At 42.2% G+C, this 26,586-nt stretch overlaps 1 protein-coding gene across 1 annotated transcript in view; it reads left to right on the top strand.

The window, feature by feature from the left end:
* LOC134457470 (cadherin-like protein 26) overlaps positions 1 to 25,916 on the top strand; it is a 30,492-nt gene extending 4,576 nt beyond the window's left edge. Inside the window, exons 2-18 of the mRNA XM_063209478.1 lie at positions 9,013 to 9,135; positions 9,864 to 10,013; positions 10,442 to 10,580; positions 10,922 to 11,094; positions 11,641 to 11,772; positions 13,781 to 13,963; positions 14,048 to 14,361; positions 15,934 to 16,076; positions 16,982 to 17,233; positions 18,154 to 18,372; positions 18,841 to 18,962; positions 19,733 to 19,819; positions 20,010 to 20,093; positions 22,167 to 22,235; positions 22,900 to 22,950; positions 23,253 to 23,318; positions 23,671 to 25,916. Of these exons, the coding sequence (XP_063065548.1) occupies positions 9,013 to 9,135; positions 9,864 to 10,013; positions 10,442 to 10,580; positions 10,922 to 11,094; positions 11,641 to 11,772; positions 13,781 to 13,963; positions 14,048 to 14,361; positions 15,934 to 16,076; positions 16,982 to 17,233; positions 18,154 to 18,372; positions 18,841 to 18,962; positions 19,733 to 19,819; positions 20,010 to 20,093; positions 22,167 to 22,235; positions 22,900 to 22,950; positions 23,253 to 23,318; positions 23,671 to 23,889 (2,526 nt within the window). The 3' untranslated portion in view covers positions 23,890 to 25,916. The remainder of the gene's footprint in view (positions 1 to 9,012; positions 9,136 to 9,863; positions 10,014 to 10,441; positions 10,581 to 10,921; positions 11,095 to 11,640; positions 11,773 to 13,780; positions 13,964 to 14,047; positions 14,362 to 15,933; positions 16,077 to 16,981; positions 17,234 to 18,153; positions 18,373 to 18,840; positions 18,963 to 19,732; positions 19,820 to 20,009; positions 20,094 to 22,166; positions 22,236 to 22,899; positions 22,951 to 23,252; positions 23,319 to 23,670) is intronic.
* The last annotated feature ends 670 nt before the right edge of the window (positions 25,917 to 26,586 follow it).

Genomic DNA, 26,586 nt, shown 5'->3' with positions numbered 1-26,586 from the left:
AGGATTTGTTTTTATTAACAACACAAGTGTCAAGTGATTAACAAGAAAAGTTAAACCTGAATTGGTGCGCAATGCGCTAACGAGGGAGGCTTCAAGTTGCGAGCCAACAACGAAGGTACATAACGGTGCAGACATCGAGGCGAGGATAGGTTGAGATGAATCACCGCCGTCTTTTACAAGGCTTGGATGCGCGGTGTTCAAGTGATACATCATGGTCGTTGTCGATTAACTGTATTTGTACTTCACATTGCAGTAATTACAGTACACTGTCATTTTCTAACCGAAAAGGGTCCCACGCCACACTTCGCCGAGACCTCTTCATGAGGCAAAGCCCGCTCTATGGAAGCTCGCATGTAACAAACAAGTCAAGCCAGGGTACGGTGATGGTGAGATATTGCCCCCTGCTGCCCAAATTGTGTAGGTGTAACAGCGAAATGCATTGCATTGAGGACGTGCACTAATGACCTACATTCAAGGTTTTTTGGTTTTCGGTTCGTCTGCGAAAATTAATTTCTTCGACTAAATGTTTAATGATCAATCATCGAGTAATCGATTAATTATGCCCATCCCTAATTATATCCCCGAAACGCGGAGCGTCGGGGATGTAATGGTTTTGCGTGCACCGCCGCCGCCGCCGCGTCCGCCGCCGCGTAAGGTCTTTCGTGTTAACGCGATAACTTTTGAACGGATGTTTGGATTTGTCCCAGATTTGGTGTGTGAATGCTCTAGGGCAGGTTCATGAACTGATTCGAGTTTGGAGGTCAACAATTACAAGATGGCCGAATTCAAGATGGCCGAATTTTTGTTTGGCCCATTACTTCTGACCGGGTGGATGGATTTGTCCCAGATTTGGTGTGTGAATGCTCTAGGGTGGGTTCATGAACTGATTAGAGTTTGGAGGTTAACACTTTCAAGATGGCCGAATTCAAGATGGCCGAATTTTTGTTTGGTCCATAACTTCTGACCGGGTGGATGGATTTGTCCCAGATTTGGTGTGTGAATGTTCTAGGGTAGGTTCATGAACTGATTCGAGTTTGGAGGTCAACAATTACAAGATGGCCGAATTCAAGATGGCCGAATTTTTGTTTGGCCCATTACTTCTGACCGGGTGGATGGATTTGTCCCAGATTTGGTGTGTGCATGCTCTAGGGTGGGTTCATGAACTGATTACAGTTTGGAGGTTAACACTTTCAAGATGGCCGAATTCAAGATGGCCGAATTTTTGTTTGGTCCATAACTTCTGACCGGGTGGATGGATTTGTCCCAGATTTGGTGTGTGAATGTTCTAGGGTAGGTTCATGAACTGATTCGAGTTTGGAGGTCAACAATTTCAAGATGGCCGAATTCAAGATGGCCGAAATTTTGTTTGGCCCATAACTTCTGACCGGGTGGATGGATTTGTCCCAGATTTGGTGTGTGAATGTTCTAGGGTAGGTTCATGAACTGATTCGAGTTTGGAGGTCAACAATTTCAAGATGGCCGAATTCAAGATGGCCGAATTTTTGTTTGGCCCATTACTTCTGACCGGGTGGATGGATTTGTCCCAGATTTGGTGTGTGAATGCTGCAGGGTAGGTTCATGAACTGATTCGAGTTTGGAGGTCAACACTTTCAAATGGTGGAATTTTTATTTAGCCCATAACTTCTGACTGGGTGGATTGATTTGCCCGGTAACTCCTTAATTTAATGGTTCACCATTTCAGTGAATCTACCATATCAGGTAGGCCTACAGTGTAATAACCAGTGTAACAATATTTAATACCATGTAATACTAGTGTAATACCAGTGTAAAAATAGGCAATACCAGGTACAGTGTAATAACCAGTGTAACAATATGTAATACCATGTAATACTAGTGTAATACCAGTGTACAAATATGCAATACCATGTAATACCACTTACACACAAATAGCCTACATGATATAAGTACAAAATTGGTACATGGTGTCACACTGGTATGACGTGGTATTAAATATTGTTACACTGGTTATTACACTGTACCTAATGTGGCATATCCACTGTAATAGTGAACCATTAAAACAGTGTTACCATTTGCCCCATTTTTTCCTTCATTTTCACAATAGTCATTTGGTTTTAAGCCTATGCACGTCATTGATCTATGTATAGATATTAAATATATTTATTTTATATTTTGTATTTATCATAAACGTTCATGAAAAGGTGGACGGGAGTGGTGGGAATGATTGGGGACTGGAAGTGTCGCATTTCGGGGATATACCTTAAGGCAGGGGTGTCAAACATACGGCCCGCGTATGTTTTTTTTTGTTTTTGTTTTTTTTTTTTTTTAATGAAATAACCGAAATGCGCAATTACGGCCCTCGGGGCAAAATCCAAACCTGCATGACATTAACCCAATGGTCCCTCTGTTACACTGTATATATGTAGTAAAGTGCACATCACACTTCTATTATAAATAGTGAATTTGTACTGTAACAGGCATTTCATAAAGCTCATATATTATAGACCTCATATATAGAGATAAAATGTTAATACTTCTTATTCGTATTGTATTGGTATTGGTTGTAATTAAATAATAAATATAATAGGATTTGTATTGGTTCCTATTAAGCTCAAACTGGAAACGGGATGTTAGAATGCGTGAAAATGCAGGAAATTACATATAAGAAATACAAAATTTTGCCAAAATGAACTGTCCCATATTTAATTAATTGACGGTTGCCAATGAATGAATGAAGTCAAGGAAATTTTGCATAGGATTATCAGTATTGCATTGCTTTCTACATATTCAACACACTTAAAACGTGATAGTACTGAACACTAATCCTCTGCTTTACGTTTTTTTTTGTTTTTTGCGATGGTGTTAGTAATGCGGCCCGCTTGAGTTCCACATGGGTTGTATGCGGCCCCCGGACCAAAATGAGTTTGACACCCCTGCCTTAAGCAGTCGAAGGCGACTGCACAGGCAGTCTAGTTTCTTTATTACTTAGTAAACTTTCATGTAAAGATCAAATTTGACAATAGGCAGCCCAGTTTCAATGAGCAGCATAGTTGCAGTACCTTTTTTGACCATTTCCTGCACAGTATCCCTTTAAGTACAATACAATGTCTTGGTGAGAAACCAAATTGGCAGGGTATATGGGTGAGCCACTAAAGAGTATTAACCCCTTAAGCCGCACTGTGCCGCTCACGGCACGATGCCGCCATTTTGTTTTAAAAAAAATAAAGAATTTGTTGTCCTATAGACTGTACACAAGCTTATAATGGTCATACCACACACCGTTCGAAAGCTGAGAACGTCAGCTTTCATATGAACCCATCCTCAAAGATCAACACTCTCCACACAGCTAACAGTGGGCTAATCTTCTCTGTGTGTGATGTCATCAAAATTGCAACCGAAAACGGGGTGTACTTACCTTTGAAAATTTCTCAATATTCCCAACGAATGTTTTATGGTCCAAGATTTCTTCTCTGAGTCATCCAGTGTCCACAATGTTGGAATATCCAGGCCATTTACTTCAAATCCTTGTGTTTTTGTGATAATCCCAATGTTTCCTGGCTTCCTGCATACGTTGTGTAATTGTATTTCTTCACTACAAGCGTCTTTGAAGACGAAGGAATCCACTCCACCGCACGAAATGCGCAAAACAGTGCCTGAATGATGTTCTCGAAGGTCTTAGCTTTTGATTGGACACCACCCACGAGCCAATCGGATCCTCCTATGGAAAGTTACAGGCGATTGAAGACCAATAGGGCACTGCTATTCAAATCTGACCTCCCGTCTTTACCTCGCCATTGGCGTAGGACAGTGAGAGTTTCGGGTTTCATGAGTCACTGAATATTATAGTTGAAGATTCATAGCTTTCAAACGAGCTGTCACTCGACTGCCTTGGACTTACAGAGAACCACCCACTTGCTGTTTTCGATGTTTTGCGTAATTGCTCGCGTAAACAGCAAGCTGTAGAGTTTTGAGAGGAGGACGCACCGTTACGCGAGGAGAACAGTAGACTTTACACAGACTTCGGAAGACAGCACGGGACATACAGTTTACGTACAGTCTTACAGACAGTCTACTGCGTGCAAAATGTCTGGTAAGAAGGCAACGAGCAAGAAGAAGAATGTTGCTGGCCCAACTAAGATGACTGCTCAACAGGCAGAGCCGAAATGGATTTTACAATCCAGCGACGAGAGTCCGACGCAGGGAGCATGTCATCGGTTGACTCTGTGGCATTTTTGGAAGGACTCGATCCAGCCTTGGAGATGTAAGTGTTGTTTCTAAACTTTCACTGAATGTAAACAGATGTCACATATTTCATTTACACTACTGGATTGTACTTAGTGCTAGTTGCATAGTGCGTTTTTGGACCGCATTCGAGATGTTGCAGTGTTGCAAATGTTGCAATGTAAATACAGCGATTGTTCATCCACTACGGCTGCAAATGCTTTCTAATTGTATTCATTCTGCATGTAACCTATAGTGTATGCTATGATTATCTGTGTTGTGTGTGAAGGCAATGGATGAATGGGGGCATTTGTCTGTACTATGTATTTTCTCTTTCTGGGTGAACATTGTGCTGTTGCCATGTTGCAATTTGCATTACGAATATGTTTAGCTGTTTTCATCCATAATGCCTAATGTAAAATGCTTTGAATTGTGCTTATGTTGTATTTATACTACCTGTTGCCTAGTGTGTGTGTGTGTGTTTGGTTCACAGCTGATACAAAGTGTATGCAATGGGGGAAGGGGCCATTGAAAGTCTCTCACCTTTTAGTGACCGAGTGCGATAGGGGGAGGTGTGTGTGTGTGTGTGTGTGTGTGTGTGTGTGTGTGTGTGTGTGTGTGTGTGTGTGTGTGTGTGTGTGTGTGTGTGTGTGTGAGAGAGAGAGAGAGAGAGAGAGAGAGAGGGAGGGAGAGAGAGATACATCAAATTGAATGTTACATGAAATAATAATTTGCAATTATATTGTGTTTTTTCCACATAGATCCTCTGATGCAGACTGGCTCCCTGAACAGGAGGAGGAGGAGGGGGAGGAGGAGGAGAGCCAGGTGGAGAAAGAGGGGCAGAGAGTTGGTGAGGAGGAAGGAGACGATCAAACCATCAGCCTCTTCGCCGGCTACCACCAGAGCAAGGAAGAGGAAAGCAGCGCAGCCATCCAGCGCCACACCTGCCACCAAGAGAGGCAGAGGAAGAGGGAGAGGAAGAGGAAGAGGAAGAGGAAGAGGACAGGGAAGGCGACAGGAGCCAGAGGGAAATGGTCAGCCATGGCAGGGGATGGACGTGGATGACATCATACCACCACAACCATCATTCAACCCCGCTCGCGCTCCAGGGCCCCAGGTCGTGGGGGGGGTGCAATACACCATACTGCAACTCTTCATGCTCTTCATGACAAGAAACACCCTACAGACAATAGTAAATCCACTCTAACATATATGGACAAAGGAACCACCCTCATAGATGGCAATCAGATGTCCTCCTGGAGGATCTGCTTTCATATATTGGTATGGTGATTTACATGGGCCTAGTTGGGCCAAGTCTGTAAGGGACTACTGGGCGAAGAACGAACTTTACAATTTCCCCTTCCCCACATCTATGTTGTCCGGGAGAAGATTTGCAGCTGTCTCCAGCATGCTGCATATTAAGCCACCCAGACAGTGATGCAGAGAATGACAGGAGGAGGGGAACACAGGCCTACGATCGTCTGTGCAAGATCCGCCCTCTCTATGACGAGATTAGGACTGCGTGTAAAGCTCACTACCATCCCCAACAACACATTGCAGTGGATGAAAGGATGGTGAAATCAAAAGCCCGCTCCATCCTCCGCCAGTATATGAAAGACAAGCCCACTAAGTGGGGGTATAAACTTTTGTGCTGGCAGATTCATCAAACGGATACACATGGGACTTTTTTGTATATGAGGGGAGAAACATGGCACTTCAAAAGGGGCTCAGCTATGATTCAGTCATGAATCTCGTGGACACGCGTGTGCTTGGCCAGGGCTATAAGCTCTATGTGGACAACTTCTATACTAGCCCTACCCTGTTCAAGGACCTCCTGGCCGGAGAAGTATGGGCTTGTGGAACAATTAGAGAACAGCGAATAGGCTACCCGAGAAGACGTCCAGGAGCTCTCACCTCTCAGTCACCACGTGGTACCATCCGCTGGATAAGAGATGATCCCGTTCTTTTTGTCCAGTGGAAGGACACGAGGGACGTCCCGCTTGTGCTCCACAATGCACACAGCCCACAACCCACAGACCACCGTTCAGAGGAGGGTCAGAGGGGACAGATGGCCGGTGGCAGCTGAAGTCCATCCCTGCCCCACCAGCTGTCACTGATTATAACAAGTAAGTACTTGAGATACATTATTTTATTTTGTCTTCAAGGGTATGTAACAATCCACCAATGATTGTAATGCTATGTGCTAAACAAAACTTTTGTAATCTTTTATTTTCACAGACATATGGGGGGAGTGGACCTCTCTGATGCCATGATCGGGTTTTACAACACCGTTCACAAGACCAGGAAGTGGCACAGGACGTTCTTCTATCACTTTCTGGACATTGCCATCGTGAACGCCTTTGTACTTCATTCCTGTATGGCAGCAGAGAGGCATGAGACCCCCCTTACACAGAAGGCGTTCCGGGAGGCCCTGGTGTTGGAGCTGAAGGCAGCGGGGTTCACCTTCAACTGGCCCTCCTCCATCACCTGCTCCAGCTCCCCAAGGTGCACATCACAAACTGAGGCACTACACGGAAGATGGCACAGCAGGGAGGCGGAGGTGTGTGAACTGTTCCCTGAAGAGCACCACAGAGTGCACTTCATGCCAGGTAGTGCTGTGCTTTACGGTGAAGAGGGACTGCTACAATGAGTGGCATACAAAGAACAATTTGTAGGACTCCCCCCTCCCCCTCCCCCTCACTTCTCTTTCTCTCACTCACACACACACACACACACACACACACACACACACACACACACACACACACACACACACACACACACACACACACACACACACACAAAGGGAAGAAAGAATGATGCTGGACTTCCGGACTGGATTTCATTTTCACACTTTTCATTGCCACATGGCATGGTTTGCACCACACACACACACACACACACACACACACTCACACACACACACACACACACACACACACACACACACACACACACACACACACAGTATTATACACTGTATTAGTTTTGTATTATTAGTTATATTGATATTGTTATGTTATGTTCTTGTTTGTATATAGTTGATTTTTTAATTATTTTAAATATTTTTGCCTTTCTTATTTCTACTATTTTATTAAATACTTGTTCATACTTCAATTGTTTTAGCCTTTTCTTTCATCAATACCCCATAGCCGTAATAAGAAAAAATGATATTTTTGAGTTTATGCTTATGCCAATCTAATCCAAAATGTCTAGCACCCAATCCAAGTCCATGATTGGAAGCCCCAAGATGTTAGCTTTCAATAGAAACCAGAACTGTGTTCTAGCATGTGGCATTCTGAAGTTACAGGCTTTTGATTCTGGTGTCCTTCTTACCTATCCAAAAAGGTTCTTGGGCATCACCAAAAGGTACCCAACAAAAGCGCATGGGTATACCAAGAGAAAAAAAACCATAAAATATTCATAGTTTGGTATTTTTCTTCCATTTCTTTTGCTGTTGGAAGCAGACACTTGTGTCTTTGGTCTCAATGTATCATTACAGAGCTGACAGGTTGCTGGAGCTGTCAATCTCAGTCATTTTCAAGAAAAGATGCTATACGGGAACAAAAAAACTATATTTTTATTCCATTCAAACAACTGTATTTCTCTGATAGAACATCATAAAATCATACTGACACTTTAGGCATAAACCTGAGAGTGTTACCTTTACAATGGGTACATGCACATGCATGTATCTACAACCATGTGGGATCTGTGCTACTTTCAAATTGGGTATGCCAATTTCGCAAATGAAGTCTGAAAAAGGGGGTGCGTCTTAAGGGGTTAAAACTTGAAATAAGCCAATTAAATATTTACAGATGGATCATTCTTGAAAATCCCCTTCAATATCGGACCAATTACACAATAAATACATAATACTTTCGCTTCTTAAGACATCATTTGTTGCAATGTGTTGATGAGGAACGGCATGTTAGCAGGGCATATGGGAAAGCCACTACAGGGTATAGGGTTCACCTACTGTAGTAAGTAAACAGTATATACGGTAGATAGGCCTATATTGTACACACAGTATATGGTAGTCATGGTGTGCCTTACAGTACACTCCTACGTTTATTACTCATGAATCACTTTTCTGTACCTGCATCAACAGTACCTGCAGTCAGTGTATCGTTAACACTATTACTACCTCAACAATATGTTATGCAACACTTTGAGAGCTTTTGTCGGAGCTTGACTTTTCATTTGATCTGGTTATCTGTGAATTTTCACAACCCGCCCAGTCGTTTCAGTCTGTTATTGGCATGGGGTGTGGCAAGTACAAGAATTAAAAAGTTGGACAGAAATCTGAAGGAGCCTGCTTGCTCTCATGGAGTCAACCTTGAAATTAATTTATGGATGGACAGATGGAAAGATTTATGGATGGATAAAAGACAGACAGACAGTCAGACATACAAGCAGACAGAAAGATTCATGATTGATCCTGGAAGGAATGATCCAAAGTGACATAAATGGCCCAAAGCTGGCAGCTTAAATATTTTGGGGAGCAGCCATGGCCTAAGGGTTAGGGAGGTGGTGTTAACATCAGAGGATTGCTCATTCACCAATTGCTCATCGCCCCCCTTACCTCTCTCCCTACACCTCCATCCATGGCTGAAGTGCCCTTGAGCATTGCACCTACCTACTGTGTAATGTAACGTAATGTAGGCCTAAATACATGTATGTTTTGCGATGAAAGTGTGTCAGCCATATTGGCTTGACACAACAAGGTGAGCTCTAACATATGAAGACTTCTCAGAAGTTTACAAACAGTATGTCCGGTGGTTTAATTGATTGTTGTCTGCCTGCAAACAGGAAACAATTGTTTTGGATGGCGCTGTATCAAGGGGTAAGACCAGGAGGAAGCGAGACTGGATCATAGACTCTTTTGAGATAGAGGAGGAACACCCAGGTCCTTATCCTTACCTGGTGGGAGAGGTAAGAGGGAAAATGCTATCGATTTCACACTACATTATTCCTCACTATCTGCTTTGTTTGTTATTTTCACAAAACTTTCATTATTGAAGGGGGCTGGGAGGATGGGGTAATAAGAGTCACGTGACTATCATCATTGAAAAGGCTATTGTGCAATTCCTAGGAAATACGATATGAAAACACCTAAAAGTATACATTTTTTTGGTGAAGCTACTTCAGAAATTACTAAATCCTAATCTTAACCTTAACAATGAAGTGCTGGGGCAAACCAAATAATGCTGCAGGAAACTTAATATGTCCTACAGTTGGCCCTGCCCATACTTGTTGAAACCTTTCTAGACTTAATTGGACAGTACACTTTTAAGAGGAGACAAGAAAGCAATGGGAGAGAGAGAGGGGGGAGGAACAGGAAATGACCACTGGCTGGAATCGAAAATCTCAAACATGCATCTCCGGTGTAAGAGTCAGTACCCTAGCCATTTGAACAAAAGCCAGGGTCAGCCTGCCCATACTTAAATTCAGAGCCAATTAAATATGAGCATTTTCAATGGCTTGATGGGGCATGTTTATAGGATGTTAATGTTTGAATCCAATTAAAATTCTACTTGTAGGCTTAGTCAGCATCAAAAGCAATTTTCGTTCACACATTTTGCCTTATAGTGTCGTTTGATCATGTGTTTGTGTATACTGTCTCTGTGAGTGTCATCTTTCCTGTGCTGTATTTTTCCCAGATACACCTTGAGCGGAAATACCTTGTTGAGTTTCACATCATTGGACAGGGTGTTGATAAAAACCCAATGAATTTGCTAAAAATTGACAAAAAGACGGGCACAATGTGGGCAAATAGAAAGGTGGACTTTGAGGTTTACAGACTTCTCAAGGTAAATACGTTTTTTAAAAAATATATGTTTTTGAGCAATTACATAACTGGAATTAGTACTGTAACCTTGTACAAATAACTCCATGACACAGGTGCACATGTGCAGTGCACATACAGTAGGAGTGACTGGTTTGATTTTGAATGTACCATGTTTTCTCTTAAGTGCACCATGCTGGCAAGGTCTATCTCAATTCTGAATATGTATGGTAGACTCCAGTAGTCACCAGAAGCTTCCAGAACATTGACGCTAAAATATTTATAAGCCTAAAATGTTAAAGTGTAAAACATAAAGGCCCTGATGATGATTCATTTGATTTTATAAATTAGGACATCATGTGAAGGCAGCTGTTGTTGATTTGTGGGAACATGCTTTATTCTAATAAATCTTCCTTCTTGAACCACCTTTGATCCAACTATACTAAATTGTAGCTGCACTTTGAAGCCAGAAATACCACTGGGGAAGTGGACACGAGACTTGGAATTGAGATAAAAATAAAAGACATCAATGACAATGTTCCAGTGTTAGACAACAACTATGATATCACTGTGAGTGAGTCCAAAATGCAAGGTATGTCATGACTGTAACTTTTACTGCTTTTATTTACTACTCTTGAAATCATTAATATTGTCCTTTATTGCATAGATTCTCAATGGGGGTCTACAGCCCACAAGGGGGGAGTATTGGGAGGGGGGGGGGTCAGAAGGAGACATCTGTGAGGAGGGGACTCAGTCGCAAATGGGAGGCATTAGTCTATTTTAATGTTTAATGCTAAGGGGAGCACTGGCATGTTTGTTCAAAAAAGGACAACCACTGGCGTAGATGCTTGTGGTGATGCCATTATGGCCAATTCCAATGATAAGAAACAGACAAATCATATCATAACCTTAACCATATAAAAACGTCAACAGGTCAGGATATTGTCACAGTGAGGGGAGATGACCTCGATGATGCGAAAACACCAAATGGAACATTTGACCTGAGAGTTGTATCAGTTAGCCCACAAGATGAGGACATTGACTTTGTCCTAAAACAACAAGACCAAGCTGGAGTAATCACACACAAGGGATGCCTCAATTATGACGTAAGTCAGCAAAAATATGGACCTGTGCCTCTTTCTCTCACTGTCACTGACCTTATTGACCCATCCTGTTAGATGAGTAGTCAACACACTTAAATTGTAGCCAGGGTCAAAGACGGGGCTACAGGCGTTGGGCTCAGAAGTCAGGTGGCACAACGGCATCTTAATGGTTGATATGCTGAATATGCTTATTACTGTACTAGAAAGTCTACAAAAAAATTAAACAATAGAGGCACTGGCTGTCGTTGCGCCGCTACTGCTGAAACGTCACGGACCCACCAACTGAATGGCTTTTTGTAGCTTCAAAAAGTCCAGTTGCCTACAATTAAACTCCTCTGGATGAATCTTCACAGACATGTTAAATGAGTACTAGCTAAAGGAGGGAGTGGAAATTGGCATACTGTGTATTTGGGATTTACATGTAACTTTACTTCTCACAGAGGGCTATCCTGCTCACATGAATTTTGTTGAAAGTACTTTCCCCTCTGTCTGTACTACACAATGTGTGGACTGCACATTGAATAATCAATTTTGTATTCTTTTTTCCAGAAAAATCCGAAATACACAGTCCTGGTTGAGATAAAGGACAGGGGTGACAAAGTTCAGCTTTCCAGTACTGGAACTGTGGTCATCAATGTCCAGGACGGTAACAACCATCCTCCAGAATTCACTGGTCACACTGTAAGTTGGTACTATAACTAAACTCATTACTCTTATCAAACTCAGAATTTGATTCAATGAAGTCAACCTGTTATGTCAAACTGACGTTATGTCAAGTCCACTCATGATCTAGCCTAGCGAGCCAGACCCGTACAGCAAAAAGCTGTACCAGGGTCTAGGAGGGCTGGGCAGCAGTGTGGGCGGGATAAACGGTTGCTTCAGGACTCAACGCCACGCAATTGGATGGCAAACAACCAATCCCCACACACTTCTGTGTAACGTCACAGCTGTCTTGTGAAGCGCCAACTCCGAGCCGTCGTAGCAGTGAATGCGTGTGATCACCACAGCCACAAACAAGTTTCCTAATAAATCGTGTTTTCACTTACATAGTTCAAAAATGCCTCGTTTTCAACCACACGGCCCTTCTTGATCATCCAGCGAAATGTTGAGCAATTTGGGGCTTGTTAAATGGTTATATTTATGATTGTTGTCAACATGGCATGTTCGCTAGCTAGCTGTATACCCATAACTAATACACGGCTGGATATTAGCTCTGTGTAATTGACGACAGATTGGCTAGCCGCTAGCTCGGCAGACTCTAGGTGTCATTCCCATCTATTTAGTAAGCGACTTACAGACTTTCAAAGCTCCCAAATGTCTCGTTTTTAATGACATGGATCTTATTAGTATTTGGGGCAGGCATATAATACAAGGCTGGATACCTAGCTCTGTGTTATTGGCGACAGGTTAGCTAGCCAGCGAGGGCCCCTTTGTAGGTGGAGCGGCAAATTCGAGCCGTCGTAGCAGTGAATGCATGTGATGACCACAGCCACAAACAAGTGTCCTAATAAATCGTGTTTTCACTTATACAGTTCAAAAATGCCTCGTTTTCAACCACATGCCCCCCCTTGATCAACCAGCGAAATGTTGAGCCATTTGGGGCTTGTTAAATGGTTATATTAAGACTGGATACAGCTGTGTTATTGACGACAGGTTAGCTAGCCACTAGCTTGGTAGACTATGCCATTCCCATCTATTTAGTAAGCTACTCAAAGACTTTCAAAGCTCCCAAATGTCTCGTTTTTAATGGCATGTGTCTTATTAGAAATTGGGGCAGCAATTTCATTCTACACCTACAGTAGTGGTCTGATAATAGCGTGTGACTATCTGGTCCTGTAGAATGCTCAACTTAGCTTACCGAGCTAGTTTAAAACATCGAATGATCAAATGGTATTGTGTTGTGATCTATTTGTGTCCGATAAGTTCATGGTGTATTATTACATCAATCCATGTCAGACACGAAATGTTTTATCATCCAGGCTTTTTAAATTAAGTGCACTTTCGTGCTGTACGTAGCACGGAGGGACACCATGCTTCTTCTTAGAAAGTTTCCTGTTTACTAAGTAGCCCGGCCCCCCTCGCGATTTGATTGGCCCTGTCATCGGATAACTTTCAGCCTCGCAAAACGACCGGGGTCCGCTAGACTGCCCCCGGGAGCAAATTCAATTTGCGGTCGCTAGGGGCGTCTAGATTTCTAGGCTACTCATGATCTGGTAATCCAATTAAGTCAGCACAACTAGAATATAGTGCAACAAGGTTAACCTTGGGTGTCAATAAGTGGAAAATATGTAACTTACTCTGATTCACATAAGGGGGACTTTTTCCAACTTCCCTCTAGTTTAGGTAACACCAAGTCTTCCATGAGTTTTAATGGGGTTACAGTTAGGTACTTGTGTCATGTTGTGTTAGGGAAGATAGGTGCAGATGCATTTACATTGTGATTACCTGATCCATGTCAGGTTAGGAGAAAGGATGAAGGGACAGTAATGATTTGACTGGTTCAAAGCCCCATTTCTGCCAAGCACCCAAGTGTTGTATGGGACATTTTCCTTTCTTGCTACAGGTGCTAAAGGTGTTGATCATTCTGATTTTGGTGAGAGGAAGTCACTGAAGAGACACAGAATGCTATATCTGACCTTGAGAGGTCAGTAAAGATTTCAGTTAAAATGCTGTGCTGTCTTTTCCTCAGGGCTCTGGAAAAGTGAAGGAAGGAGAGTCCGGCGTAACTGTTCTACGACTACAGGTTTCTGATAAGGACACCAAAGGCACGCCTGCATGGAAAGCCAAATACACAATCCACGGAGATCCACTTGGAAATTTTGCAATCTCAACTGACCCAGAAACTAATGAAGGAGTTTTGACAGTTGTAAAAGTATGTGTTTGTTTGACAGCACCAAATCACAGTGCCTTACTGTAGAGTGATATTTTGACATAAACATTTGTTTATTTCTCTTAGCCTCTAGATTACGAGCTGGGTGCCCTGAAACGCATGAATGTCACGGTGGAAAATGAGGAGCCTTATTTCACCTGTAAGGTCAAGGGTCGCTCTCCAACTGGGCTGTGGGACGTTGAGTGGGTTGGAGGTGACACTGGCACGCCTCCCCCAATCATCGCTTACCCAGTAAACATCGCTGTTGAGGACGTCAACGATCCTCCCATCTTCTTCCCCAAGGTCAAAAACATAAGGATAATGGAGAACTCCCCTGTGGGAACGTACCTGGAAACATTTGCGGCTGTGGACGACGACAAAATCCATGCCAACAGTTTCCAGTAAGAGCACGGCAAAACTAGCCCAGCTGTTCCTACAAAGCTTAGCGAGCTCGGTTTGGTCAAGCTGCCATAGCTTCAAAGTTCTTAGAGATCAGACTTAATCCATATTTATCATGGGCCTCTGTGTGTAACTGGTCGAAGCAGCAATCTGGTAGACCACTCTTTCCTTTAACTCTGACTCTGTTCTGACAGACACAGGGGAACCAGTGGCAGAAGTAGCTAGTCATCGCCTTGCCAGCTATTTGAAACTGACGAGATACTCAGCTTGACCAGACTGACATACTTATAGAATTGTGTGCAGCATCACAGGAAGTGTTGGTGGGCCCAGGCTTAGGCCTACTCTTGGAATAGACCGAAGGCGGTAAAAGTAAGAACAAGTGGCAAAGGCAACGAGAGCTGCAAAAGTGATTTTTGGTGTCCAGGGCGTCAAGGGAATCAAAAGAGAAGGGGAACTTCAGCTAATACGTAATATGTAATGAGCCATGACATGGTTCTAAACACAAGCTTCAGTTTGCCGCTCACCCTGATCAAACATTAAAGTTTGAATCTGTTGCCTCGTTTGTCGTCTCTGGTCTGTTCAGTCCAGACAGGATTCTTCCACTTTGTTAGCGTTTTTTCCGCCTCTGATCTGTTAGTCCTCTGCCTCCTGCTTACAGGTTTGGCCACAAGCACAAGTGGTATTGTTAATTCTCACTATCCTGCTAAACAAAGTTTAGAGTGACAGAGCTGTTTTGGTAGATAATTTTGTACACACACCTGCTTGGAAATCACAAGCTTTGTCTTTACAGCCTGGCATTGGCTCTTAAGTCATTCTTCATTCCTGACACCGGGACTGATACAAAATACTGAAACAAATACATAATACAAATACTTCCAATGCACACATAATACTGATACATAACATCTCATGTGAAATGAATATTGTACAACTTTTGCTTATTTTTCAGGCAACCTAGTTATCAACCAATAGACCACAAAGTCAAACAAAATGACCAGCAATGCCTACTAAGGTGGAAGCACAAACATACACAAAAAGAGATACATCATTCCAACGCTACTTCAAAAGCCGTTAGCTCTGCTAGCAACTAGCCGTCTATAGCAGATGGTCAGTCCATAGGTGCAGGCCAGGTACAGGTCAACATGCAAGAATATTTTACACTAACTGAACACTGCAGTGGTTGTGAAATGTTCATTCACCTGGGCTTCTAGTCATCCTAGCTCCTTCAGTCCTTTCCTTCAGATCCTAGCATCTTGCCTCAGTGTTGCCTTCATGGAGGGAAAAAAAACAAGTTTTCCCAGACAGTACAGAGCAACTATTTGGGGGCTTCTCTGTTATTCAACATGGCGATCAAAATATTGAATAAAAACTTTGATTATCGTGATGGCCATGAGGTCAGAAGATAATGGGAAGAACTAGAATGACTTCCAGCCATGCTTCAGGTATCTGTTAACTCATGGACATGACTCATCAACTCAAACAAGTTTAGGAAGTGATGACCTCTCAATCGCAATCTCTTTTTTTCCTTTCTTTCTTTCTTTCTTTCTTTCTTTCTTTCTTTCTTTCTTTCATAGCTTTGAGGTTGGAGATGACCCAGCTGATTGGGTTACTGTGAATTCCACGACAGGCGAAGTCAAGTCAAAACAAATCTTGGACAGAGAGTCAAAATATGTCAACAACAGTATATATACCGTGCTGATAAAGGCAGTAGACCATGGTAAGCAATTGTATGTGCCACTCCTAATTCATCTTTTCAAGGACCAGTTCAGTCAATTTCAATATGCTGTTGTATTGCTCAGGCTACCCTTGACTTGTCAGTACCCGGTGATGCCACATTTTTCGGCTAAGCCCTTTCCGAGATATGAGCTATTCTAAAGGGGGCAGCGTTTGTTTACGTTTTTTTTTTTAATTAACATAGGCCTACTCAAAATATTTTCCCAAAAGGTACCGCTATTTGCTAGTTGTCTGCTGATGTTGTATAACCTTTCAGATGTTTTTGGGAATAAATAAAAATGTTTTTTTTTTTTTAAATGTAAACAAAGCGCTGCCCCCATTACAATGACCAAGATCTCGGAAAAGGCTGAAGAAGAAGAAAAAAAACCTCAGGTACTAACAAGTCCAGGGTAGTGTGAGCATTACAACTGCATGTTGAAATTGACTGAACTGGTCCTTGAAGACAAGACCCCTGTTTATTGCTGTTACTGTAATGGCAATGACTTAGTTGTAATGCAAATACTTACTAGACTCTTTGTAATGCCGTAGTAGTGCAGTGCTATGGTAGTAAAGACTTTGAACGACTAGTACAGTCCTCCACAGGTGTAACGGTGCACATTATGATCTATACAGCAAACCGTAAAACCATTGTCCTGCATAAGAACACCAGTTACATGTAATTGTAATTTTTCTAAAGACATTTTTTGGTCTTTCACAACTTTTTCGGTGACAGGATAGTATGAGAGGTGGACAGGAAGCGAATGGGGAGAGAGACAGGGAAGGGTCGCGCAATGACCCGGGCCGGGAATCGAACCCAGGTCGGCCGCATGGTAGGTGGGCGAGTGCCCTACTGGTTGGTCACGACAGGGCCATAATATAATCTATTCTCAATGTCTCTGTGCTTGACAGGAACACCTCCAATGACTGGTACTGGAACGCTCAACATTTTCCTGATTGACCAAAATGACAACGTGCCTGTTTTGGATAAGACGGACCTGGCCGTGTGCCTGTCAGATGAGTCCACCTCAACCAGCATCTCTGCACAAGATCTGGACCTCCATCCCTACAGCGACCCCTTCCACTTTGACGTTGTTGGAGACGAGAAAGGAAAATGGAAGATTGACCCTACTTATGGTATAAGTTTGCATTATTCAAAGAAGTGACTGTGTTAATATGTTATGTTATTTGTAATACGTGATATAATATCAAGTTATTATGTTAACCCATTAAGATATGGCCATATAATTTTGCTGTAGCCAGAATGGCAATGACCAAGTCATAGTGCATTACTTTAAGTCCTGTGTTATGTCATAGAAGTGCATTACTATGGTAGTTAACTTTTAAATGACTATTATTATATGGTTGTGACGTCATCGGTCGAATGCTCCATTCATTTCAACGGGGCTCCCCAACGTTCGCACGTCTGTTATTTTTCGATAACGGACGGGTTGGTCTATAACAGACCGCTGTCAATGGTAACAAGACTTTTCACTGCTAAAGCGACTTTTCAACAAGACTCTAATCAGCTGCTGTGATAGACAACACCTGTTGTCCTGGCTACCTAGCTGTTGCCTAGCGGTGTTCCACAACGGCACTGTTTTGTTTTGCGCAGCAACAATCTTAACATTAAATAGGCCTAAAGAAATGTCCCCGCCATGTGTGAATCATTTAAGTATATCCATATAATAAGCGGGTTAACTTTCGGCGAGTCGGTCGCTTTGTGGAATAGCAGCACTTCAGAGAGAACAAGACCCCTCCGCTCCGCGTCGGGGTCTAAAGATTCTCTCTGTCGTGCTGCTATTCCACGGTAGCGACCTTCTCGCCGAACGTTAACCCTTACTTATAGCGTTCCACTGGTAGGGTGGCGTGCATTATGGGGCTACTATATTATATGAGACAGCCGTAACGCAGAGGTTTCCAAAGAGGTTACATGTTTGTCATTGCAATTTCACATACAGAAACCTCTTTTGTGTTAGCCTTTGACGTCCCCTAACCACTGCTGTAAGTGAATAAGCTATACTGTATGTCAAATGTTCAATTCTTTTAACACGGTGCCCTATTCTCTCATCAATTCTCAACAGGCACAACAGTAGATCTGGTGAAGGACAACTCCGTTTATGCAGGTCACCACACGGTGACCTTGAAGATCTCCGACTCCCAAGGTCACCACTCCCTGCAAAATCTCTCCATCACCGTATGCGACTGCACAGACTCTCCGGGGTGCCTACTGCAGAGGAGGTCAACGAGTCTGGGTGCAAGTGGCATTGGCATCATTTTACTCGCCCTGCTGCTCTTGCTAGGTACAGTAACCTCAAAAAAGTGTGAAAGTGATTCCCTATGATCACACAACTCACAATGGCACACCACGAAAATCAGTCCCTACTTTCAACCCATCTACTCCTCCACCCAATACATGCCATGTACTGAGAACCCCATTCTGGGCTCCCACCACAAACTTGACTCAACCAGCGCAAAGTCAGCTGATCACAAGTCAAGTACACATGTCTACTTTTTACTCCTAAGTTCCTATGTTGTGTATTTATTTTTTATTTTTACTTTAACTTTCGACACCTCTGGTTGACGATACTAATACAACAGCCACCGTGATGTGTTCTCGGTTCACTTTGACGGTTCCAGGTCTGTATCTTTCCGTCAGAAAAATAAGCATGGCTCTCACTTTTGGTGTGTGTGTGTGTGTGTGTGTGTGTGTGTGTGTGTGTGTGTGTGTGTGTGTGTGTGTGTGTGTGTGTGTGTTTCTTTTTTTACAGCATTGTTGTTGCTGGCATGCTTACTCACCTGCAAGAATGAAAAACTCTTCATCCCAGCAGACGACGGTCCCCAATGGCATCTGTTGCACTCCAACATTGAGAAGCCAGGAACTGACTGCAAGGTACAGTAGCAAAATGACAAACAATATGTGCAAAAACTGAAAAGAAATAATAAAGGTGCATAATACTAATGAATTCTCCCAAACTTGTAGCCTCTTACTGTAGGATGGGCCTGCTGACAGGCCTATTCACTTTTCGCCGAAAACACTTCAACTACATAATAACAACATTACTATGATGACAATGTAGAGAGTCTTAAGAAACAGATTAAGACTTGTGTAATGGAGGCCAATTAGCAGGGTGTGGCGTGGAATGCTAGTAAACCTCTCTCCCAAAACCTCGTACAGTCTCTGTAGCGTTGAGCTATCATACTGGTTCTTTAACTCAGAGGTATCGTGCTGTGCCTCCCATGTCCAAACAAGAGCATTGACTAGGAGGTGGAGGGTTCAAGCCCCCGGTGGCGGACAGCGCAGGAACACCTCAGTTGGGCTTGTTCATAACCATTTTTGTGAAAATAAGGTTACAACGGAGGCTGTGCGCTAAGGTTCTTAAGTCACAATGTTCATTTCTTTTCTTGTAAGGTACAGTAGCCTAGGGCTACTGTTGCACTAAGCATTGCCTTATCAGCAAATTGTGATTTGTCAGACAAAAAGGGGGAGTGGGGAGTGTTCCAGATTTTTAGCAACATTAATCGAGTTGTATTACACCGAGGTAAAAAATTGAAGCGGAGATCTTAAAAGGGGCAAAATTCCCCCCAGCCTCCCTTACTGGAGACATTTCACCCTGCTCATCACCCTCAGTAAGGAATAATGTGTGTATATATGTATTTCAGATGCCTTTATCAGGTGGAGTGGAGATGATCACAAAAGCTGAAAATATTAACAAGAAAAGCACAAATCCTACTCTACCCATCGGGAAGGTAAGACGACAGTGTAGTTTACCAACTTAAGATTTCAAACTTCTAACAAGAAAGCACATCAGCACATTGTACACTGACAAAGTCCATTTTTTGAAATTGTGAAATTGAAATTAAATTCAAGAAATTGAATTTAGAAATTGTCGTAAAACATGATGCATTAATTTGTGGATATTATTCTCTGACAAAACAGGACGTGCCAGACTTTGGGAATGGACAGGCTGGTAATGGAGCATTCTTTGAAAGTGGTGGTGTAGTTCTAGGGGAGAAATGGGAGGTAAGTTCAAGATGCTGTGTGTGTGTGTGTGTGTGTGTGTGTGTGTGTGTGTGTGTGTGTGTGTGTGTGTGTGTGTGTGTGTGTGTGTGTGTGTGTGTGTGTGTGTGTGTGTGTGTGTGTGTGTGCAGGGCCGCTGACAGCTTTGGCTGGGCCCGGGACAACATTTTCTGAATGGGCCCCCCTAGCACCCCCCCTTAAAAAAAAAAAAAACCCACACCAACAAATTACCCCAATCACCGGAGACCTCAGTAGGGCCGACTACACTTATGGCCTGAAAATACACCACCACAGACTCTCACATGAGTATCATCACTAGCCTATTTATGAAATTACTCATTTAAAAAAAAGTCATTGGTACCAAAGCTTCACAATGATGCATGCAATTCCATCATTTAAACCATTTTACCATTTTGAAAACATAACATTGTTCTATCCATGCAGTCTAGCCTACATTTATTTTATAAAGAAACAAAATAGATAGGATTCTCATTCCTATTAATAACACAAGTGTAGCCTAAGTGTAAGTTGGCAATTTGAAGGCTTGCACATCAAAACTCTGACTGAGAAGGAGTCACCGTTTGCTAAACTGACTTCAAGTGACGTGTGATGACAGTGAGCAAGTGAACAGAAACACACACAGGCAGAGTGTGCTGCTGTGCTCCCTCGTCAACGTCTCCCCACAGCAGGAGTAACACAGGAACATGTCAATTTACAGAAAACTATGCACAACGAATCTACACTGTATTTCTCCTCACGAAGTTAACAGGTTGATAATTTGTTAGCATCTGTGCTAAGCGGAGATTTAGCAATAGCGCTGTTTAAAAAGTTGCTATTGTGTTCATCCGTGCGCGCGTGCCGGCCTGAAACCTTTCAGTTTGGATAGGCATATTCGCGGAGTAATGCGCATATTCACAGATTCAATATAGGCGTATGAAACACAGTGTAAAGATAAGCCGTTGTGGTAGGCCTAATCAAATTATTCAACTCTCTCTCTGTCCCCCTCTGATATTGATCTCCGTAGGCCTATGACTTGCTCACGGACTCTTGTGCCAGTGTTAGCCTACTTGACTGGCTGGAAAAAGTTGCCCGTGTCTTACCTGGATAGGCTGCACAGCTGCTTTTAATGGTACCTGCTGCATCATCCGAGTCTTTTATTAAATATTTATGTAGAGAACCCCTCAGGCTTTGGGTTCTCCATCTCTTTTTCGCCTTTCTTTCCTTTTCAGCGCTCCTGACTTGTGCACGTTCACTAATTGGTTCGCGCACTGACCACTTATCGAATGATGTCGTCTTTTTTTCTAGAAAGACCAAACCATTTTGGAATAGGGGTGATAGGGGTTATTGTTCGTTTTTTTAATGGGCAATGAAGGCAAACATGTATAAGTCATTGTTTGAATGCAAATAAAGCATTTTCTCCCCTAAATCAACACATTTTGAAGTGAACATAATTAATCCCAACGTCATGGAGGCCCAGTTATGGGCCCCCCTATTCCAGGGCCCGGGACTAAAAGCCCCTTTACACCCCCCCCCCCCTGTCGGTGTGTGTGTGTTATTTTGTTTATAGAGCAGACCAAAAAAAATCTAATGTCATAGATCACAATAAAAATATTAATTGATACATTTCACTAAATTAAAATTAGAGATGCACCGGATCCTGATTTTTGGGATCCTGCCGGATACCGGATATACTGCTTAAGATCCTGCCGAAGGATCCTACAAAAGGGTTGAAACATATAGTCTACTCACACACGTGGGCCCTTTTTATTACGTTGGCTCAAACTATTTTTTAGACTCATTAGCTTATTGCCACACTGCCTGCAACAGCCGCTTCCAAAGGGCTTTCACTCCATGCAGTGATTGGGGTTGTGAAAGACTGAATGAAAAGCCTAGTCTAGAGATGCACCAGACCCTGATTTTAGGTAACATGCCGGATACCGGATCCACTGCTTAAGATCCTGCCGGACCCGGATCCTGTGAAAAACCATATTATCCTGCCGGATCCGGTGCATCTCTAATTAAAATACATTTGTCTGCCTTACCTGACATGTGGATTTTGTATAATTTTGTCTGTAGACTTCCCAGAATGTAGGGACTTCTCAACTTGAAACTAGAGAAAACTTCTATGAGAGTAAAAGATGGAAGGTAAGCTTACGTTCATTTTCATTTTCACAAAACAACTGAACATTTTTTTGTAGGCCTATTCAAAACAATGTCATGTATTCAAGAGATATACCCAAAATAGCATGGCAAATTCAGATAAGCAGCATGTGATCAAAAATTGCAACAAGCTTTTCTTCTTCTATGTAATTTGTTGGCAGTTTGCCCACTATGTCCATTATTGCTGGATGGAGGCGTAGATTACATTTACATTTACATTTACATACAATAAGCTCCTACGTGCAGCTACACACACACAAACTCCCAAGTGTAAAAAGTGTAAAACCCTTTCATGCTCATGTTGAGCAAGGTAAGGATCCCTTTGTTGAACAAATCAATGTATGTCCTGGCTGAGGAATTTAATTGTGATAATGTATACAGATTATACAGACATTTCGAAGTAGAGTAATATAAAAATATAAGTTGTCAATAGAAAATTATTTTGATTTTGACCCCTGTAGAGTTTGTTTTTTATGTTCTGTCCACCACTACACATAATGGAAGGTTATACAGTATCTTGCTTACTTGAACTTTATAAGTACTCTGAACCTTATTACACTCATGATATGCCCTTTTGTAGAACTGTGACCTAGAACAGTCCTTGTGGAACACAGTACTTACAGTACAATAAACAATTCTATTGTTACAGAGTTCAATGAGCCAAGCTGGGAGGTCAAGTTGGAGGTATAGATATGAAGAGGTATGTTTCAAAATTGCCAATGATTGATTGCCAAGGCAATAGGTAGGCCAACATGCCTGCTGAGCGTATCAAGACCCAATGGGTAAAATAAATAAATTAATAAATACATAAATACAATGCTGTTATGTATATGTTGTAGCCCGCCTTAAAGTGTTGTAAAAATGCATTTCTCTGTCTTAATTTATATTAAAAAAAAAAGTGTTGGCTGTAGTTTCATACAAAATATTTAGTAGTAAATAGTTTTAATAGTTTTTGATAATGCACTGCATGTTTTACCAAACTGCTGTACTCTTATTCACCAGGGAACTATGATAGACAGAAACGGTTTCTTTCTGAGACAAGAAGAATTAAGTAATCAACTCATCAAGGTAAGTGAGTAGACTTCACCATCACGTCAAATACAACTTCTATCATAATGGAATTGTGTTATATTAATAAAGTTGTGCAGAATTCAGCTATGATGTGGCTTTATTAAAATGGAATGATCCCAATTCATGACATTGGTTTATTTGAATAACATTTGATGATGACAGCCAGTAATTGATGGGATGAGTCTAGCTGGATGGAAGAAAAGTAGCCAGTCATTTGTACATTAGACAACATTCCTGCCTTGAATTGACTGTGCAAGTTTCATCATCCACTCATAGTCAGAGAGCATTGTGCAAAATAGCATCACAACTACAACTCTGTCACGCTTCTTCACCCTGCGTCTGTCTGCAGAGGCTTGCCATGCTGGAGGATTTCCAGGAAGAGCTGGGCCACTACGATCCACATGAGTACGCGGAGGAAGGGGACCCGGCGTCTGAACCCGAGCTGGACGCCATCTCCATGCCGGGCGGCCAGGACCTGGACGACACGGACCTGCTGCTCCAGGATCTGGACCCAAAGTTCAGGAGGTTGGCCAACGTGTGCAGGCCAGACCTCATGGAGACCTCGTGAACTGCTGCAGTGCACACAGTGTGTATGGTTTTTGTGTGAAACGACTGCTGTCAGAAATGGCAACCTGGACTGGAAACCTGGACCGGCCCCTAAGGCAATGCTGCGGGTGACTGTGTATGTGCATGTGTGCGTGTGTGGGTGTTTGCGTGTGCGTGTGCGTGCGTGTGCGTGTGTATGTGAGTGTGTTTGTGCATGCGTGTGTGAGTTCGTGCATGCGTGCATGTATATGTGTCAATGACAGACAGACAGACAGACATTGTAATACCTGGCCAATCCCCCCTGGGGACCAGGTAAATAAGAACCATATTGTCTTGAAACACTAGGGGGCACCGTGGAAGTGACCATACACAATACATGTCAACTCCCTGGAACAGAAAACTGCAGGCAGTTAAGGGAGACAGAAATGCTGATCGGCTAGGTAGGTGTTAAACATTGGAAGTCCCGTTGGTGCTCTGCACAGTGTATCATCAGAATCTGTTTTCTAGTCAGCTGGCTGTTGTATCTGCTTGCATGGACTCTATACTCTTTCTAGCACACTTTAGGAGAATATATTGTCATGCACAGGACCTCAGAATTGTTCAGAGGTGTCAAAAGTAAAAGTAAATGTAAAAAACACAGGTAACTGGACTGAGTAATCAGTAGGCGTGTTGTGTGATGATTAGCTGACTTCACTGGTTGGATCAATTTTACGATGGCTTCTTGTTTTGTTTTTAAGGTGTTTCTGTTATAACATGGTCTATCTCATTAGGTACAATGTCGTAAATGGTGTAACAGCTGTGTAAAAGCATGTGCTAGTGTACTGTACTTACACCATGAATTTACTATTACTTTTACTTTTGACCTCTTTTTTGACTGGAATTGAAGAGTTCAGATGCAAAAACCCCTAACTCCATTTCTGAAGACCTGCACTTCTATATTTTTAGAGAACCCAGTTGTTGGTTTGGTTTACATTCATGTACTTGATAATACATATAAATAGTTATATTACATAAATACAATTTTAAAATATGCAATTTTGATAGCTTTGTATTAAATAAAATGAATTAAGATTATTTTCTGAAAAGGCACTTAGGGGGTTTTGCATCTGAACCCTTCAATTGTTTGCTCTCTAAACAGCATTAGGGCTTATAGTCACTGGTTACAAGGCCACTGGATACCAGCCACTAGCGGTACACTAGCGGTCCAGCAACATTTTGTAAACAAAGAAACCCTTGCATTCCTCAATCTGAACAGACTGGACTCAACCCTCTTGATCACCCTCACTTAATCAGCTGAAATGGCCGCACACCAATAATGGAGAACCTGTACACAAAACTGGAGGTATACTGTACATTTATAGGCTGCCACTTTGCTGTACAGCCTAATAGCTGAGAAATCGGTGCTCTTTTCGGTTTTACTAAATGGGCTACTGCAATTGCATTGTGCTTGTTATTTTTTTATTTTATCTTGCACATTTTATTCCATTTTGATACCGTCAAAGATGAAAGAACAAACAGTACACCAAATGTAAAAAACCTCATGTCAAAGATGTTGCTCACGTTGTACTATGAAGTGCATTCATCTGCTTAAAAAAAAAGTTTATCCCGCCTCAGTGAGGTGGGATGTGTACACATTTACGTACTCTTCATTTAATAGACTCATGGTCCCACACTGCAGTGAAGACTTCAGACATTCGAAACCAAAGTTATTGACTGATCTTTTATGTGATGAAGGAAAGGTCTTTACTTGTTATCACTGAATGAATGTCACATCTTACTGTAATGTACTGGTGCAGCTGTGTAATCTTTGTATTACAGGACTTCTAAATTCTTCTGTTTACCATGGCCATGAGTTCTTTTCGGGAAAATGCTGGTAAAAAGGCCTTTGATTGTGCATACTGTAACTTTTTTGTAAATACTCAGGGTTGTTGTTGTTGTTGTTGTTGTTGTTGTTTTTAAATATAACAAGACGTTTGCTGATTTGCATGCATAGACAAGTTTCAACGAGGATGATCTGTTTAAAAATATCTGGTGGTTAATAAAATTGTTTATGGCGCAAAATTATATTTTCTTGATGTGTCTGTCTTTATGTTGCATCTTGAAGAGTACACAATTCTGATTTGCTATCAACATTCAGGTTAGGCCTTATTGTACTATTGTAGACTATTGTTTGAATTTCATCGAAAGTTTGATCACAATCCTACATTGTCTGACTGCTATTGAAAGATCCATGCTCGTTGGTGTGACAGTCAAAGCACACACATAACCCAGTGATGGTAAAGCCATCACAACATTGATGTACAGAAGATACATGATTAATAATCTTAATTGCTGACCTGCCATGTTGGTTGGGGGAGTAGTTAACCAGTGCTCTCCCCCATCCTCCTCCATGTCTGCAGGTTCTCTGTCTCTGACCATGAACTGTCCCACTGTACTGCTACCATGGAGCTGCCCCTTTGCATGGGAGAGGAATTAATGCAATTTCATTGTGTGCAGTTTGCACTGTGAGCTGTGCAGTGCTGTTTCACAATGACATCAGGAGTTTCCCATGTGGGCTGTACATTTTACACAATTCTGGGCATACAGTCCTCTTCGGTGTAGTGTTAGTTCAACTATTTGCGTGTTGAATTAACACTGTAAAATTAATCAGTCCGGTGCTGTGTAAATTCAACAGTGCAGCACAATAGTGTTCTGCAAGGCAGCCATGTTCCTGGAATGT

This window comes from Engraulis encrasicolus, chromosome 10, assembly GCF_034702125.1.
Source record: "Engraulis encrasicolus isolate BLACKSEA-1 chromosome 10, IST_EnEncr_1.0, whole genome shotgun sequence".
Lineage (NCBI taxonomy): Eukaryota > Metazoa > Chordata > Actinopteri > Clupeiformes > Engraulidae > Engraulis > Engraulis encrasicolus.
Note: the sequence above shows the minus strand (reverse complement) of the source record. Positions and strands in the feature narration are given on the sequence as shown.